Source organism: Larimichthys crocea, chromosome XVI (genome assembly GCF_000972845.2).
Source record: "Larimichthys crocea isolate SSNF chromosome XVI, L_crocea_2.0, whole genome shotgun sequence".
Classification (NCBI taxonomy): Eukaryota; Metazoa; Chordata; class Actinopteri; family Sciaenidae; genus Larimichthys; species Larimichthys crocea.
In genome coordinates, this window is record NC_040026.1 from 14,439,430 (window position 1) to 14,454,003 (window position 14,574).

At 42.2% G+C, this 14,574-nt stretch overlaps 1 protein-coding gene across 1 annotated transcript; it reads left to right on the forward strand.

Annotated features, from left to right (window-relative positions):
• The first annotated feature begins 716 nt into the window (after nt 1-716).
• On the forward strand, nt 717-14,059 carry timp2a (TIMP metallopeptidase inhibitor 2a). The gene is made up of 5 exons (XM_010749439.3): nt 717-846; nt 8,733-8,833; nt 8,928-9,036; nt 10,786-10,910; nt 11,985-14,059. The coding sequence occupies exons 1-5, from the start codon at nt 717-719 to the stop codon at nt 12,180-12,182; spliced, it is 663 nt and encodes a 220-aa protein (XP_010747741.1). The 3' UTR covers nt 12,183-14,059.
• Nucleotides 14,060-14,574: the final 515 nt, after the last annotated feature.

The following is a 14,574-nucleotide window of genomic DNA, read 5'->3' on the forward strand; positions in this document are numbered from 1 at the left end:
GCAGTGGAGTAAAAAGGACCTTCTGAGATGTAGTGGACTGGAAGTGTACAGCATCAGTCATAATTAATAATTTAACAGACTGAATATTGAAGTCCCTAAATGGATAATAAGGATGTATGTTTATCAGTCTACGTTAGTATAGTTTTTAATCCAACCCTGTCATGATATTAGGCCCTGGTCATAATCATTATATCATTATTATGAAGTTGCATAAACTAGAGATACTCAAAAGTATTTAAGTAGAGTATTAGAGTAAATGTACTTGGTTACATCTTAGCGTTCATTGAGACCTCACTGTGGCGCAGCAGCTCCGGTTGATCCAGACGGACGCTGTAGCGCCTCCTGCCGGTCCAGCCGCTGCGGGGGGGAGGAGCCGCTCGGTCAGCTTTATAAAACCGCCTCGATCCTGGAAACGAAAACACTCCTTTAAAGACAGACACCAGCCGAGACACCTCCGAGGTGGAGGAGTCCACCGAGCGCGCACACGCACAGTGAATCCTCACCTTTCTACCGGAGCTCTGCGCTCAGTCCGCCCCGGGCTGTCGACGTCGTTGGTCGGTAAAAAAAAAAAAACAGCAAACCGCGGAGGAGGCTGGACGCTGCTGCTGCTGCTGCTGCTGCTGCTGGATCTACACTGCAACGCATCTGCGCAGCAAAACATCAACGAAGAGGGTTGAAATAAACACGCACGGTACCGCATCTGTGTTTTAATAAAAATGCCGTTTTCCGTTAACGGCATCCTTTGCACGCTTGCGCTGCTGGTCCTGTGGCGGGTGGAGGAGCTCGCGGAAGCATGCAGCTGCGCCCCGGTACATCCGCAACAGGCGTTCTGCAACGCCGATGTAGGTGAGTACAGCACCGGGTGGAGGGGACCACTGTTGTTGTTGTTGTTGTTGTTTACCTACCTCATGCTGCACCAGCCTGCTGGAGCTCACAGCGGGGGGGCTCCCAGCCGCTCTATCCGCCTCTGGTGCGTTCTTATTGGGGTCACAGAGGCTTCTGGAAAAGCCTGGAGGTGGAGGGTGTTGCTCCTCAAGGCCATGGCAAACACACGCAGATTCAATTGTGATATTTTTGTCACGTCATGGTGCCCCCCCCCCCTCTCTTTTTTTTTTTAAATTATTTTTTTTATTTATTTATAGGAAGCATAGCAATAAAAAATGGTGTTGTTTATGTGTCATGGAGGCATGCTTTGAAGGGACACACACACCCACAAACATACTCACTGTGAAGGAAAATTCATTCTAACATCACAACATGGAGGTTAAAGTGCACCTGATGGGTTAATAATGACCTTATTGAACTTTATCTCCTCTGATTTCATTGTAAGAGCCACAATAAGAGGACTATACTGTTTGTATGTGAGGGGTGTAAGTGCACGGGGAAGCAGTCTGGGATCATCACTGTACATAACGTCTCAGCTCTGGAGCAGAGTTGCGTGTGTTTACCAGGCTTCACCCCCTCAGCAGCTCCGGGACGAAGCAGCGTCGCCTGGCTTCTGCAGGGCAACGTGGCACAAAAAGAGGAAAAGAGACAAGAGGAGGGAAAAAGCAAAGAGGAGGACAAGGGATGGAGAATGTGAAGAGAAATTTTGGGGAGGGGTGGAGAGGGGGGTTAAATCTCAACCGCAGAATATGTCACACCACGAGCTTTCCTCTCCTTTTTTTTTTTAATTTCCATTCCTGCCCTGTTTCTTCCTGTGAGGGGTGGTGCTGGGAGGAATTACAGGAATGCTGCTGGGGTTTTCCCAACTTTTGCTCCGGTGTAATGCAGACACACACACACACACACACACACACACACAACTATAGGCCTGCTGCCATGCATGGTGGAGTCTCGCACACACTCACACACTCGTGCACACACATACTCTGGCTTCAGATGACATCTGGCTGTCAGTCCAGGGTGTGTTTTAGGGGAAAAAGCAATAAAAGTCACGGTCAAAGTTAAAATATGCATGGTATCCTTGAGAACAAGAAACTTCAAGACCGCACTACTTTGGCTCCATCTTTTCTTCCTTCTTTTGACTTTTTATTCACACACTTCCACATGCATGGGTATTTGGATAAGATGCACATGATTATAATACTTATGATCCAAAACTAGCAAGTTGACAACTTTGCTTAGCAAGTGCATCAACACAAGACATAGCAATCAGCTCATATGACTTATTAGTCCAACAGCAAGACATCTGTCTTTCAGCCTTTTATTTCACCAAGCTCTCGTTAATGACTAAAAGTCAGTCTTCTTGCTCAATCACTTTCTCTTCCTCTGTCAACGTTCTCTTCGTTACATAGAGGCTGCTGAGCACGGTTTCATCGCCCGCATACCCAGCTCCGGTTCTGGCACGACACTGAGACAGAGAGTTGATGCAGAGCAGCCAGAGACATCAGAGGGAAAGCAGAAAACATTTTCTCCATAAAATATGAGCGAGTTTCTTAAAATCTATTAATGCATGGTAGAAAAGTTACACAATGTTGCTTTAAAAAATATTTTATTGCGTCTGCTGTTGTCTTCCAGAGTCTACAATAGTCTATGATGAGAACTGCATCCATAACAAAAATGTTGTAATTAACCAACTGTATATTCAACAAAGCTGAATAATGAATACACTTAAAATAGTTAGAATATCATTTGGTTGTCAGTTCAGGGTTTGGTTACAAAATGACTGATCTATTTTCAGGTATGACTCTCATTCACTGAGCTGATCGTTCTTAGGAACAGGATGTCTTACAGGAGAGGTGTGTTTGGTGTGCTCATGTTGCTTTTTAAAGGCTATGTGAGTCAATCTAGCTTTTGTCTGCTGAAGGTCAGGGAGGACACTCGCAATGGTCAGTGTCATTGTCAGGGTGGACCAGAGGATGAAACTGTGGTTTTTGGCAGGCATGTGAAACACCCAGATAAGACACCGCACGATCAGATGTGAAGGCGGGAGCGTAGAGAAGAGTAGCTGGATTGAAATGGGGTTCGAATGAGAATAGAGTTGGTTGTCTGGTTGCCCAGAATGCGTATGTAGGCAACAACAAAGCGACATTGTCAACAGTTACGTGGTTTGACAATTGATTTTTGTTTTGTTTTTGGTGACATGGGATCCTATTTGCAAGTTTGAACACATACTGGACATGCAGAGACCAGCGTGTGTGTGTGTGTGTCACCTTCTGTTTTTCATGATAAATATTGCTTCGGGTCAGACCACAAGCCATAATGATCAAGCAGTGTTATGCACCTTACCACACAACTTACACACACACGGTATGCTCATGGGCAGAGAAAAACATCCTCATTTCGTATAAATCTGTTGGCCACAAAGGGGGAACTTCCCCAGCAGCCCGGCCCACTCTGACTGTCCTGAGTCTGGGCTGTCTGCAAGAGTGGACATGCAACAACAACACATGCACACTGACTGTGCACGTCTCCATTTGTTGTGTTGTTTTCATCATGAGACGCACGCATTGTGAGGAAAACTGTGTCTCTAAAACCAGAGTTCATCCGTTCATTTGTTGAAATTAAATCGGACATCCCTGGAGTTGTTTGAAAGAACAGGGTTTTTTTTTTAAGAGTAGAAACAACTGGATGACATTATATCAGCCACACATGTGGCTCAAAGAATTGTCACTGAGGCAATAATATTCGACGGTTTAATAGAGACCATAAATACAGACTTTGAACAGTAATCTTAACTGGTATTAAGGTGGACTAGTTGACATTTTTGTATAAACAACGGCTCAAATGATGTCATGTGAACAGAGTTGTGGTGATGAACCGACCAAACAGTAGTTCTTCATTTCTTTGAAGCCTTTAAGCATTTTTATGATTGTTTTGGTTCAGTTTCACTGCTCTCCAACAACACTAGCTGTGTTCAGTTGTACCAGACTCGTTCTGTAGCCAGCCTCAAGTGGCCGTTCGAGAAATTGCAGTTTTTGACACATTTGCATTGGCTTTCTTTCCCAACCATGGAGGTTGCCGCACACAGTAAACCACCTGCTCAGCACCAGAAGGGAAACGGATACAGTTAACAACTAGTTGGTGAATATAGTGGACTCCTTCAGGAGTTGGTTGGAGCTAAAAGAGCTTGAATACTGTATACGACTCCAAGTTTATGTAATGCTTGCATCATCTGTATCAGCTAGATGTAAAGAGGAACAAGTTCACTGCATAGTGTTGTGTTTATGTCCTGTTCAACCGCAAGGAGCCAAAAAATCAATTAGTGCCCACAATTTTACAACAATTGTGACAGTACATAAACCAAAAATGGCAAACATTCGCTGCTTCCAGCTTCTCAAATGTGCTGCTTTTCTTTGTTTTTACATCATTTCAGATTGAATATTGAGTGTTTGTTGGGGGACACAAGCAATTTGAAGATTTTATCTTCGGTCTGAGAGGTCCTTTTGACATTTTAGCGGCCAAACATGTAATCCATAATGAGCTGTAGCCCAGTAATATTACACAGAAAGTTAAGTGTATGTATATTTCCACCCAGATAGATCAGTTTAAACATTAAATTTCTAAAAATAGATCAAAAAGGATTTTCAAATCATTGTTCGCTGTTTTCATTCATGTTTTACACAGTGTAATCACAATCAGAGCTGCAAATAGTAGAGCTAAAAACACAAATGACATGATATTACACTTGAATTAAGAAAGCTGAGGAACGTGTATGCACATAGACACAAAAGCCAATACTGGTCAATAATATCTCTTAAATAAAGGCTCTTATCACCTTTGTGACACTGTAACACAGCAGATGCAGTCACTGTATCATGAAGACTCTCAAAAGAAACCAGAGCTTTCATCTTCGCTGCACAGGTCTTCGAACAGATGTTGTTTGAAAGGGCGTTTTGTCTCAGGTCAAATGACAGGTTAAACAGACGTCCCACATACGTCTGGGGCTGAACAAACCACATCAGGAAAGTCGGGGATGATTTGGTGGTCGCTAGAATATGAAAAAAAAAAAAAAGATAGTCATGCGGTGGGGCACTGTGTGTGTGTGTGTGTGTGTGTGTGTTTTCATATGGGGTTTGCATGGAAAACATTGCGTAGTGCAACTAGTTCGCATGTATAAGTCATTAGATGTCATCCTGGTTGGACGGGTAGGGGAGCTGTTTCGTAATGTGGGTCAGCTGGTGGTTTACTGCTGATTGACTGACTGCTGGTGACTTTAAGATTAACCTGCGGTGAAACTCGGCCGCCTGTGGACCCCCGGTTGTCTTGCTGTGTATCATCACGCTGTGTAGTCTGCTGCCTCCGCAACACGCTGTTTAGACTGCACAGGATCATCCGCTCTGTTTTTATTGCATGGGGGGGCGGAAACCAGAAGTAAACATGTCTGCAACACCAAGGTGAAGACAGATACTCTCCCATAATAGCAATGCAGTGTAATTTCCCCTCAGTATTGTGTCCTGCTGCTGATTCTTTGCTCATTAGTTTGTGGCTCGGAATGAGGTCAGGAAATGAGAGCGGAAAAACTGAGAGGAATGCAGCAGAGCGTGCCAGCCAGGTATACTGCTGTGTGTGTGTGTGTGTGTGTGTGTGTGTGTGTGTGTGTGTGTGTGTGTGTGTGTGTGTGTGTGTGTGTGTGTTGCGTATTTGCATAAGCATCCGAGTGGAACCAAAATGTAGAAGTTTGCTCGTGAGGAGCAAGGATTGGTTTCTCTAAAGCACCGATAGATGACTTTATAAAGACATTTATCAGCGCTGATAACCCAGATGTGTTCAGCTCTGAGTCAACAACTCTATTATTGAACCTTTTTTCTGCGATGAATCACCTCGAACAGCTGGCCAGTCACAATATGCCTGTGAAAGTAAGTGTCAGTTTTTGGAAAGTTATAAGACACATTGTCTGGTGTGTAGGGAAGGAGTTTTAGAAGCTGTTTGGCCATCCAACAAACAGCTGTGATGTAATAAACTTCTACCCTCACTCTCTTGGCCTCTTTTAGTCTCCACCTGTGTGTTATCTGGTGCTGGGCAGTGGATTTATTAACTCGATCTTACAAACAAAAGTGTGTTTTGGAAATGAAGGCTTATTCACATCCCTGCAGAGAGGTAGAAATCAAAAGAAAATCCACCTCTTAACCACTGACGTAGGTTAACTACGTGTGACGTAGGTTTCTTAGGAGCTTCTTGGCAGTCCTGCCTCTCTCGCTTCCTGTCTAATCTAAAGATCAGCAAAGATGTGGATCAGCATCACGCTTGAGGCGGTCTGAATGACACCTGGTTGCTCAAACAAGCCATCTATGTTGGCACCTACCTGTCATTCAGAATGGTTAATTATGCTTAATTTTGAGCCTGAATATAATTTGAACAGGTGGCTAAAAAATCAGCCTCAGTACGGTTGTCATAAACATGTTTATTTCTGCTGTCAAGTTGGACATTTTAACATGGAAGCCTTATGGAGATTGACTTGTCCTGTAACCATCCTCAAGTGGCCGTTTGAGGATTTGCACTTCTGCATTGGCTTCTACTCAACAGCCACTGAGGTTGCCACTTTTACCACAGAGAAACTTGCTTGAATGACTGTCATAGCTCCACCAGACAGAGTGTGATTTATTTAGTTTTTTTCACTTTAGTCTGACAACGTCTAATCAATAATAAGAATAATTGTTAGTTGCAGCACTAACGTGCAGAAAAACATCCATCTTCAGGATCAGGATCAGAGAGGAGAATGGAAAAGGAAGTGGTGAAGGAAGGAGGAAAAGAACGAGAGACGCTATTAACTCTGGGAGCCATGAACCTCCATATTTGTGTCTGCTCCAAGCCATAAACTGAACCCAAGGGTGTAAGAGCAACAGCAGTCAACTGAGTGTGTGTGTGTGTTTATCTATGTGTACGTGTCCTCTGTTCCTGCTTATTTTAATTTTTTTTTCTTCTATTGCTCATATTTTCCACTCTGAATAAATGCCCTAAGCATAGCTGAAGCTTGATGTAGCCTGTCAGGCCATTAAAACACATTACACACACACACACTACGCACAACATGCTCCTGGCTTACTATTTCTCTGTGTATCAACTTTCAAGTTTGTATTCTTATTCCTTAATTCTGGTCCTTTAACGGTTTCCTGGTCATGTTTGGAGGCAGGAAGGATTGTTCTGCAGGCCAAGTCAGTTTATGTGTCTGGCCCTCATGCAGCGTTGAACTCGATGGAAAGCTTCGGTTGGGTTTTCATTGACTGGGCTGCTGCAGAAGCCGAAGCTGGCTCATTTTATTATCAGTGCTGCGCCTCACTGTGGTATGTGCACATGAGACTTGAAGCGTCTGACCTCTTGTTAGCCTGAAATGTGGTGAACAAGAATCTGGAGCTTGGGTGATGATTTAATTAACGACTCTCAGGCGAATCAAGTCGTGATATCAAGATGACGTCTTTACACAGTTTAATCAAACAGAAAAATGATCTGCAAACTGTTTTGATAACCAATTTTCTGACTTTTTTTCAAGCCAAAATATTTACCAAATAGTCTACCACCATCATTACAAACATTAAAATACAGCAGCGACCTTATTTTAATCAGATTTTTTTTATTTTTGACTCTTTGTTCAAGAAGTGAATTTGATGGGAAAAGGTGTACTTCTAATTCGCACTACTTTTCCTAAGATTTCCCACTTGGACTCACGATTAAAGTGGGGTTTTTTTAAGCATTATTTTATTTCTGCTTCCACATCTTTCCATCACATTTTAGCTCATAATTGGTCATGGAGGTATGCGCAGAAAGCCAACTGTCGGTAAACGAGAATATCTGCCATATTGTGATATATATTTAAGCAAATATTACATGAGTGGGACGTTGTACTAAATATCGGCACGGCTGTGGTTATCTTCAATTGAATCCCAGCCGTGCTGTTATGCAGAATAACAGCACTCTGAATCCCTCAAGTGTGATGTTACATTTATACAACAGCTTTACAAGCGTTATTTATTATTAGTTGACAGCAACAAATTATATATTTCTTTGTTTATATCATATTTTTTTGGTTCCAAATGGTTCCACAACTAGACTGCCAAGCCACACATCAAAAATTTCCTGAACAGTAGCTTAAGAGCTTTGATCTATAAGTCCTCATATTACCACAGCTCAGTCAACGTTGATATTTTTGAGACTTGACCAAATCTGAAAGCAGTTCAAAGCTCATGTTGTTTGCCTTAAAGTCTTAGCTTGGTTTTTTATTGGTTTGTTATTCTCTGAATTGACTGATGTCATATGTACACACCTGGATGTTTGCGCTGAAGTATTCAGGCTTCTTTACTTTCCTTCATCCTCTTCAGATGACCATTCATGGTCTTAGTGCAGTGTTATTTACGCTACAATTTAAGAAAGATGACCGTTTCTTTACACAAACCACAACATAAACATTTTTGTTAAGGCTCCTTTTTAAATTAAGAGTTGTAATCAAGAAATGTACTGGGCACTACTACTCTTGTGATTCTTTCATTTTAGTGTAATTTATCAGCTGACCTATCGGCTGATACAAATACATCTTCAGTGAGCGAACATTGGCTTATACATCAGTCTGGTTTATTCATCGGTCAGACTGTAGTCTGACATGATTAGTCACGGGCGGCCCATTATTTTTTGAAAAGAACACCTTGTTCACATATCTCATTGCAGCAGCTCTCCTTTCTGCCTCTGTTTATTGGAAATGGTTTTATCTTTCCTCCATCTACTTTTCTGTCTTTTGATGTTGGGTTCATATAACACCATGCGACCTGACGCCATGTTCCTTCTGTTTCCCCTAACAGTGATTAGAGCAAAGGTGGTGGGAGAGACAGAGGTGGATTCTGGGAATGATATCTATGGGAACCCCATCAAGAGGATCCAATATGAGGTCAAACAGATCAAGGTAAGATCATTTGATTTCTTTGCCTCCTGGTATTTTTAGTCCAAATAGTTTGATACTCAGACTTTTGACCCCCGTGGCTGTGGTTTTGTTCCAGATGTTCAAGGGGCCTACCCAGGACATCGAGTCTGTCTTCACTGCTCCTGTGTCCGCTGTCTGTGGTGTTACCCTGGATGCCAATGGCAAGAAGGAGTACTTGATCTCAGGTGTGTATTACTAGATTTTATATCTGTTTTCTCTGAAAATGTGATTGCAGCACGTCATTGGTGATGCTTTGAGTTCAGTTTTGTTGGTACAAACTAAGTTTCAACATGCAAACACGAAGTGAAGGAATTCACAAACAGACAGATAATCAGATATCAACCTCCAGATGTCAACAGCCTGGCAGACAAACATTAGATCGGACACATACTAACAGGCCATTTTGTGTGTTGGAGGAGTAACTGTTTATGTTATTATGGATAATAATATGCTGCTGACTAAACCCTGTGGAGACTGGGAGTGACCTTGTCTGTGGTGGTACAGCATGAAATGTACATGCATATCTTGTTGTCCCTGCTCGAGATGAGATGACCATGAAATGAAAATATTTCTCTCCTTGAGATAAAACACTGAAGGGAGCATTTTTAATGTCTTTTCTTTCACTCCCTTCTTTAATCATTTAAGCAATTTTGTCATTTTTGTTGCCCGGTAAAGCTACTATAATTAATATTAGTATCAACAATGGATCAAAATGGAGATCATAGTGATAACTCCTTGACTCTCATCTCTACGGAGCTTTATAACAAATCTCAGCTAGTTTTCAGCCACAGCAGGCAGCTGTTTATGGGTGAAAAAGCCCCACTGTACACCCCCTGCTCAGCACCAGACAGAAAACAGACACAGTTAGAAACTAGCTGGTGAATATAGTGAAGGATTTTCCCTTAGGAGCTTGCAGAAACAAAGTGACCTGAAAACCTGATCTTATAAGCAAAAGTGTATTTTGGAAACAAAGGCTTATATGAGAGAGATAGACTGATATCATATCCAAAGGTAACAAAATCCACCTACCAGCACCTCTAAACCATAGACAGTATTATGAATGGACGTCGTATCCGTGACGTCACCCACAGGTTTCTGAAGAGCTGTTTTACAGGTAGTTGATTGTGTTAGTTAAGGTGTATTTTGTTACTGTGGGGCAGAGCCAGGCTAGCGGTTTCCCCCTCATCTCTAGTCTTCTATGCTAAGCTACCTGCCCTGTGTTTGTGGACAGATATGAGGGTGTGCTGTCTGCTGAATCTGGCTGGTATTGTTATTGAGAGCGGCACAGCGGCAGAATGAGACATAGTACAGCGAGGATCATGATGTCATGCATGCTCTGGTTTCCCCATCACAGACAGAGATGCACCCGCAAACACTCAACCTTAATTACATAGAGTTGTAAGAGGAGGAACTGCTGAAGCCAGCGTTTCCTCTCTCTCAGACTTCTTTTTTTTTCGAGCGGTGGGAAAGACGGTTAACTTTCTGCAGACTGGGGCATCTTTCAAAATGATTCATCCTTTTCTTTTTCTCAGTCCAGAGGGGTTAACAGTTGGAAGAGTCACAGTGAAATGTGAGTCAGTCCCGTCTGCGAGGACATATTGTAAAGGCTTCAACATGTTGAGAGTTGCTCTGCAGACAGAAAGTAATGAAGCGAAGACGACGCAGCCTCAGCAGATCTGTAAACTTGAAATATCATCTTGTTTTGACTGGTGCGACTCGTGCGTGTAACATAAACTCCAGTTTTCAAAAGGGCAGGTGGTCTGTGTTGGTACCTGCAAGCATTTCTAATAACTAGATTTTATCAGGTTTACCTTTTTTGTCCACTGAGAGCATTTATATTGATGTATCAGGAGCCAGATGTTGGTGTTCTCCTGCTTGTTTGATCTTGTTATGTCTCATTATGAAGCTTTTATCACCGTCTCATTCATCTCCAGGCAAGGCCGAGTCTGGCGGGCGCATGCATGTGACCTTGTGTGATTACATCATGCCCTGGGACTCCTTGACCAACACCCAGAAGAAGGGCCTGAGCCAGCGCTATCAGATGGGCTGTGAATGCAAGGTAAGGCTGAAGGACTGTCTGCATATGTATGGTTTATCTCTCAGAGTTTTCCCCCTCCCCCTCCCCCGTGGAGGACGAAACCAGACAAAACAGACCAAATGAGACGAGACATGAGCCACAACAACAGCTGCGACAATAAACATCAGAGTAATGAGACAGGAAACAGAGATATGGATTCGATGATTTGGGCTTATTGAGGGAAAAATTAATAGACAACAACTCAAAGTTGGTTCCAGCTTCTTTATATGGGAGGATTTCAGTTTTTGTACTCCCGGCTCAGCTCCCTCTTCCCCACAACTGTCCGGTGTGGCACCAACCGGTCAATCTCATGCTCCATTTTCACTTGTGAACAAGACACCAAGATACTTGAACTTCCTTTGCTTGGGGCAGCAACTCTCTCCCAACCTGGAGGGAGCATTATAAGATAAGATAAGACCAACCATTTTCTAGGAGAACCATGGCCATTTCAAACATACAATTAAATTATTATAAACAGCTAGTGAACTACAGTGTGACAATATTCACTGATTGCTGTGTGTCTGTAAATTTTTATTTTTACAAAGGTGTAATGATAAAGGCTTCCAGAGTCTGGAAATCTTTGGTTTAGGTACCTTGAAAGGGCTGGAAATGGATTGAGTTTTAGATCATATTGATCTTATCATTTTAACTCACAGCAAGACAGCAAATTGTTGTGTTGAAAACTATTCCTTTAAATCATAATCTTTCCTCATGTTCCACTACTCCCCTGCAAAAAAAACAAAACACACGATCCATTTTAATTAAAAAACTGAATTTAAAAACGTTCCAATGTGCCAAAACGGCTGACATTTTTGCTGAACAATCGCTGACAGCTAACAGATATATTGCATTTTCCCCGACTATTTCACAATAAAAGCCACCCTCAGCAACAGTAGGTTAAGTATTAACTTAAAGGTAAAATGATGACTAAAAATGATAACAAAAATGCTGTTTGATTTTAAGAAAATTCAGGATTACAACTTTTAAAGTGGCATTACAGCTTGACGTTCACATTATGCATACAGGATAGGGACATTGTTTTGTTTGTCTCTGCAGATTGTGCGCTGTCCCTCTTTGCCCTGCGAGATCTCGGCTCCTGAGGAGTGTCTGTGGACGGACCTGATGATCGAGAAGCAGGTGCACGGACGCCAGGCCAACCACTACGCCTGCATCAAGAGGGCGGACAACTCCTGCTCCTGGTACCGCGGCGTCGCATCGCCCAAGAAGGAGTTCCTGGACGGCGAGGAGCCTTAAAAATCACATGGCACCGTGACTGCCGTCAGTGCACAGCCTGGCTGAAAATAAATGTAAACGAATCCATTGAAATTTAAGATAACATCAGGCAAATTAGCGAATGTAACTGAAATTACGCGCTGGTCTGAAAACAATCTTTAGCCTCTCTTTGTGTTTGTCGTCCGTAAGAATTTCAGTCAGAGAGGGCAGCGTTGCTCAACTTTAACTGACTCTGAGGAGGCTCAGAGGTTGTTCTCAGACGCAGTGTCTGTAAAAACAAATAAAATAGCATCATGAGACATAGACTGGTCAAGTGATGATGTAACTTCCTCCTGAGGCTGGCGTCAGGAGGATATAAATCCTCGGGTGAGACAGAGCACTTCCTGCCCTGCAAAGCTCTTTAACAGCTCTGCTCTCCGCAACTTCCACCTATCAATCTACCCCGATCTACGGACGATCATTCGTTACCCATCGTGTTTCTACTTTTATTACCTCATTCTCCATTTTATTCCAAAGCTAAATTCCAAGTTGCCTTTTGTTAAATGATTGTCTCGCCCTCTCTCTCTCTCTCTCCCTCAACACTATTAGTTTACTTGCATCTCTCTTCTTCTCTGCTGGGAGCTGTTCGGCCACTGGTGACGTTGGACGCCCACAACGTGCTTAAACTCTTTAAAAAGAACATGAGTCATCTTTGCATGGCTGTTTTTTTTTGTTTGTTCTCTCCTTTTTTCTTTCTTTTTTTTTTTATTATTTCAAGTGGTTTTTAACTGAAGCCTGTGGTCGTCACAGGCCTCACTGGACCAGTCTATGCTGTGTAAAGATGAGCGCTCTAAATTTTAAACCTGTCTCGTGAGGTAAAACGACAGAAACAAATCAGAAATATCCCAAATTTCTCTCTCATCTCATCTTCATCCCTTCTCCCTTGTTATCCCCCACTATGTAGCTGTACAGTACCTATGCATATACTTTTGTTGTTACTTGATAATTATTATTATAATTTACTGCATTAGAACTAGATTTGCACTTTTTGAGGATGAGTTCCAGTAAAGACAAGAGCCTGAACACTCTGATGTGACAGTTATTAATCATTCGCCCAGACGACAGATCCACCTCAGGTGCAGATTTCATCTATTTTGAGTGCTTTTGGTGATCCATATTTACAAGCTTATCTTTGTCATAACAGATAAAATAGTACTTGCTATGAACGATTTAAAAAAACAAAAAACAAAGTGGCGTGTGAGAGGTTGCGGATTTTATGTGTGAAAGGGAAACAAAAAGAGCTTGTGGGATGTTATTTCAGTGTCTTTGTATTATCTGTTGATTGTAAATGCCAACAGCAGTTTCATGAATTGCCAATATATTCTCGCAGACGGTTCATTTCATGAGTAATAAGGTCTTTACATGCTTAACGTTAGCTTTGACTCGTCTTTCCTGCTCCTTCCAGTTATTAATGAAAGCTTTATCGCTGTCATAGAAAGCAAGTTACTCGATAATCGAAGTTTACAGTGCTGTTTTATACACCTCGAGCTACATTAACAAAAAAAATATATATATGATGGAGTATTAGAGGCATAATTTAAAAAGTAAACTCTTTCCATTTTCCATTACTTTGTATTTTTTCAGTGTTATTATTATACCTGTCATGATTTTTGTGTGTTTTTCGCTGTCTTTGTCTACGATGTCTTTAGCTGTAGTGTCGAGTTGAGAAGGTCCTCTTGCGCTGGAGTAACGTGAGAGTGAGAGAGATTAATGCTTTTTGGAGAGGTGTAGAGAAATGAGAAATGGATACCTTGTGTGAATAGAGGACTGTGCATGTGTTTGATGCTTTGTGTAAGTCCGGGCGAAGGACAAAATATTCAGTATTATCAAATAAAAAAACACACGTTTGAAAGAATAAAGTGCTGCCTGTGTAAGTCTTTTTGGCCGGTGGGATGTTTCACGGTGAAGTGATGTAGTGTTGGAGATTAGAAATCTGTGTCAAGGCCAGAACTGAAAAATCCGGACCTCTTATCTAACACGTAAGAGGAAAATCAACAAACAAAGCTGCTACAGCGATGATGAAAAATTACAGAAGTCCAAAAAGGGTTTAAAGAGCCGAAAAAATCTTCTGAGCAGTAACGGAGCTTATTCTTTCGCAAGAGATAAACTCGAGCTGAAGACAAAGCACCGGTTCATCCCTACGCCCACTCCTAAAAGTAATGGTGTCAGCCCTTTCTACTCTGGTTCCTCCATATTTGGATTTTCTAATCGGCATGTTTGCACATCCCAACGCCATAACTTACAATTTCATTGTCCACCCTCTGAGGGGAATTTCCCTCCACCTCTATGCCTGTATATCATCATCAGCGCCATGAGGCCTGATTCAGGACTTATTATAATCCTGCAACACTTCTTAGGTCCCAAGTTCAAGGTT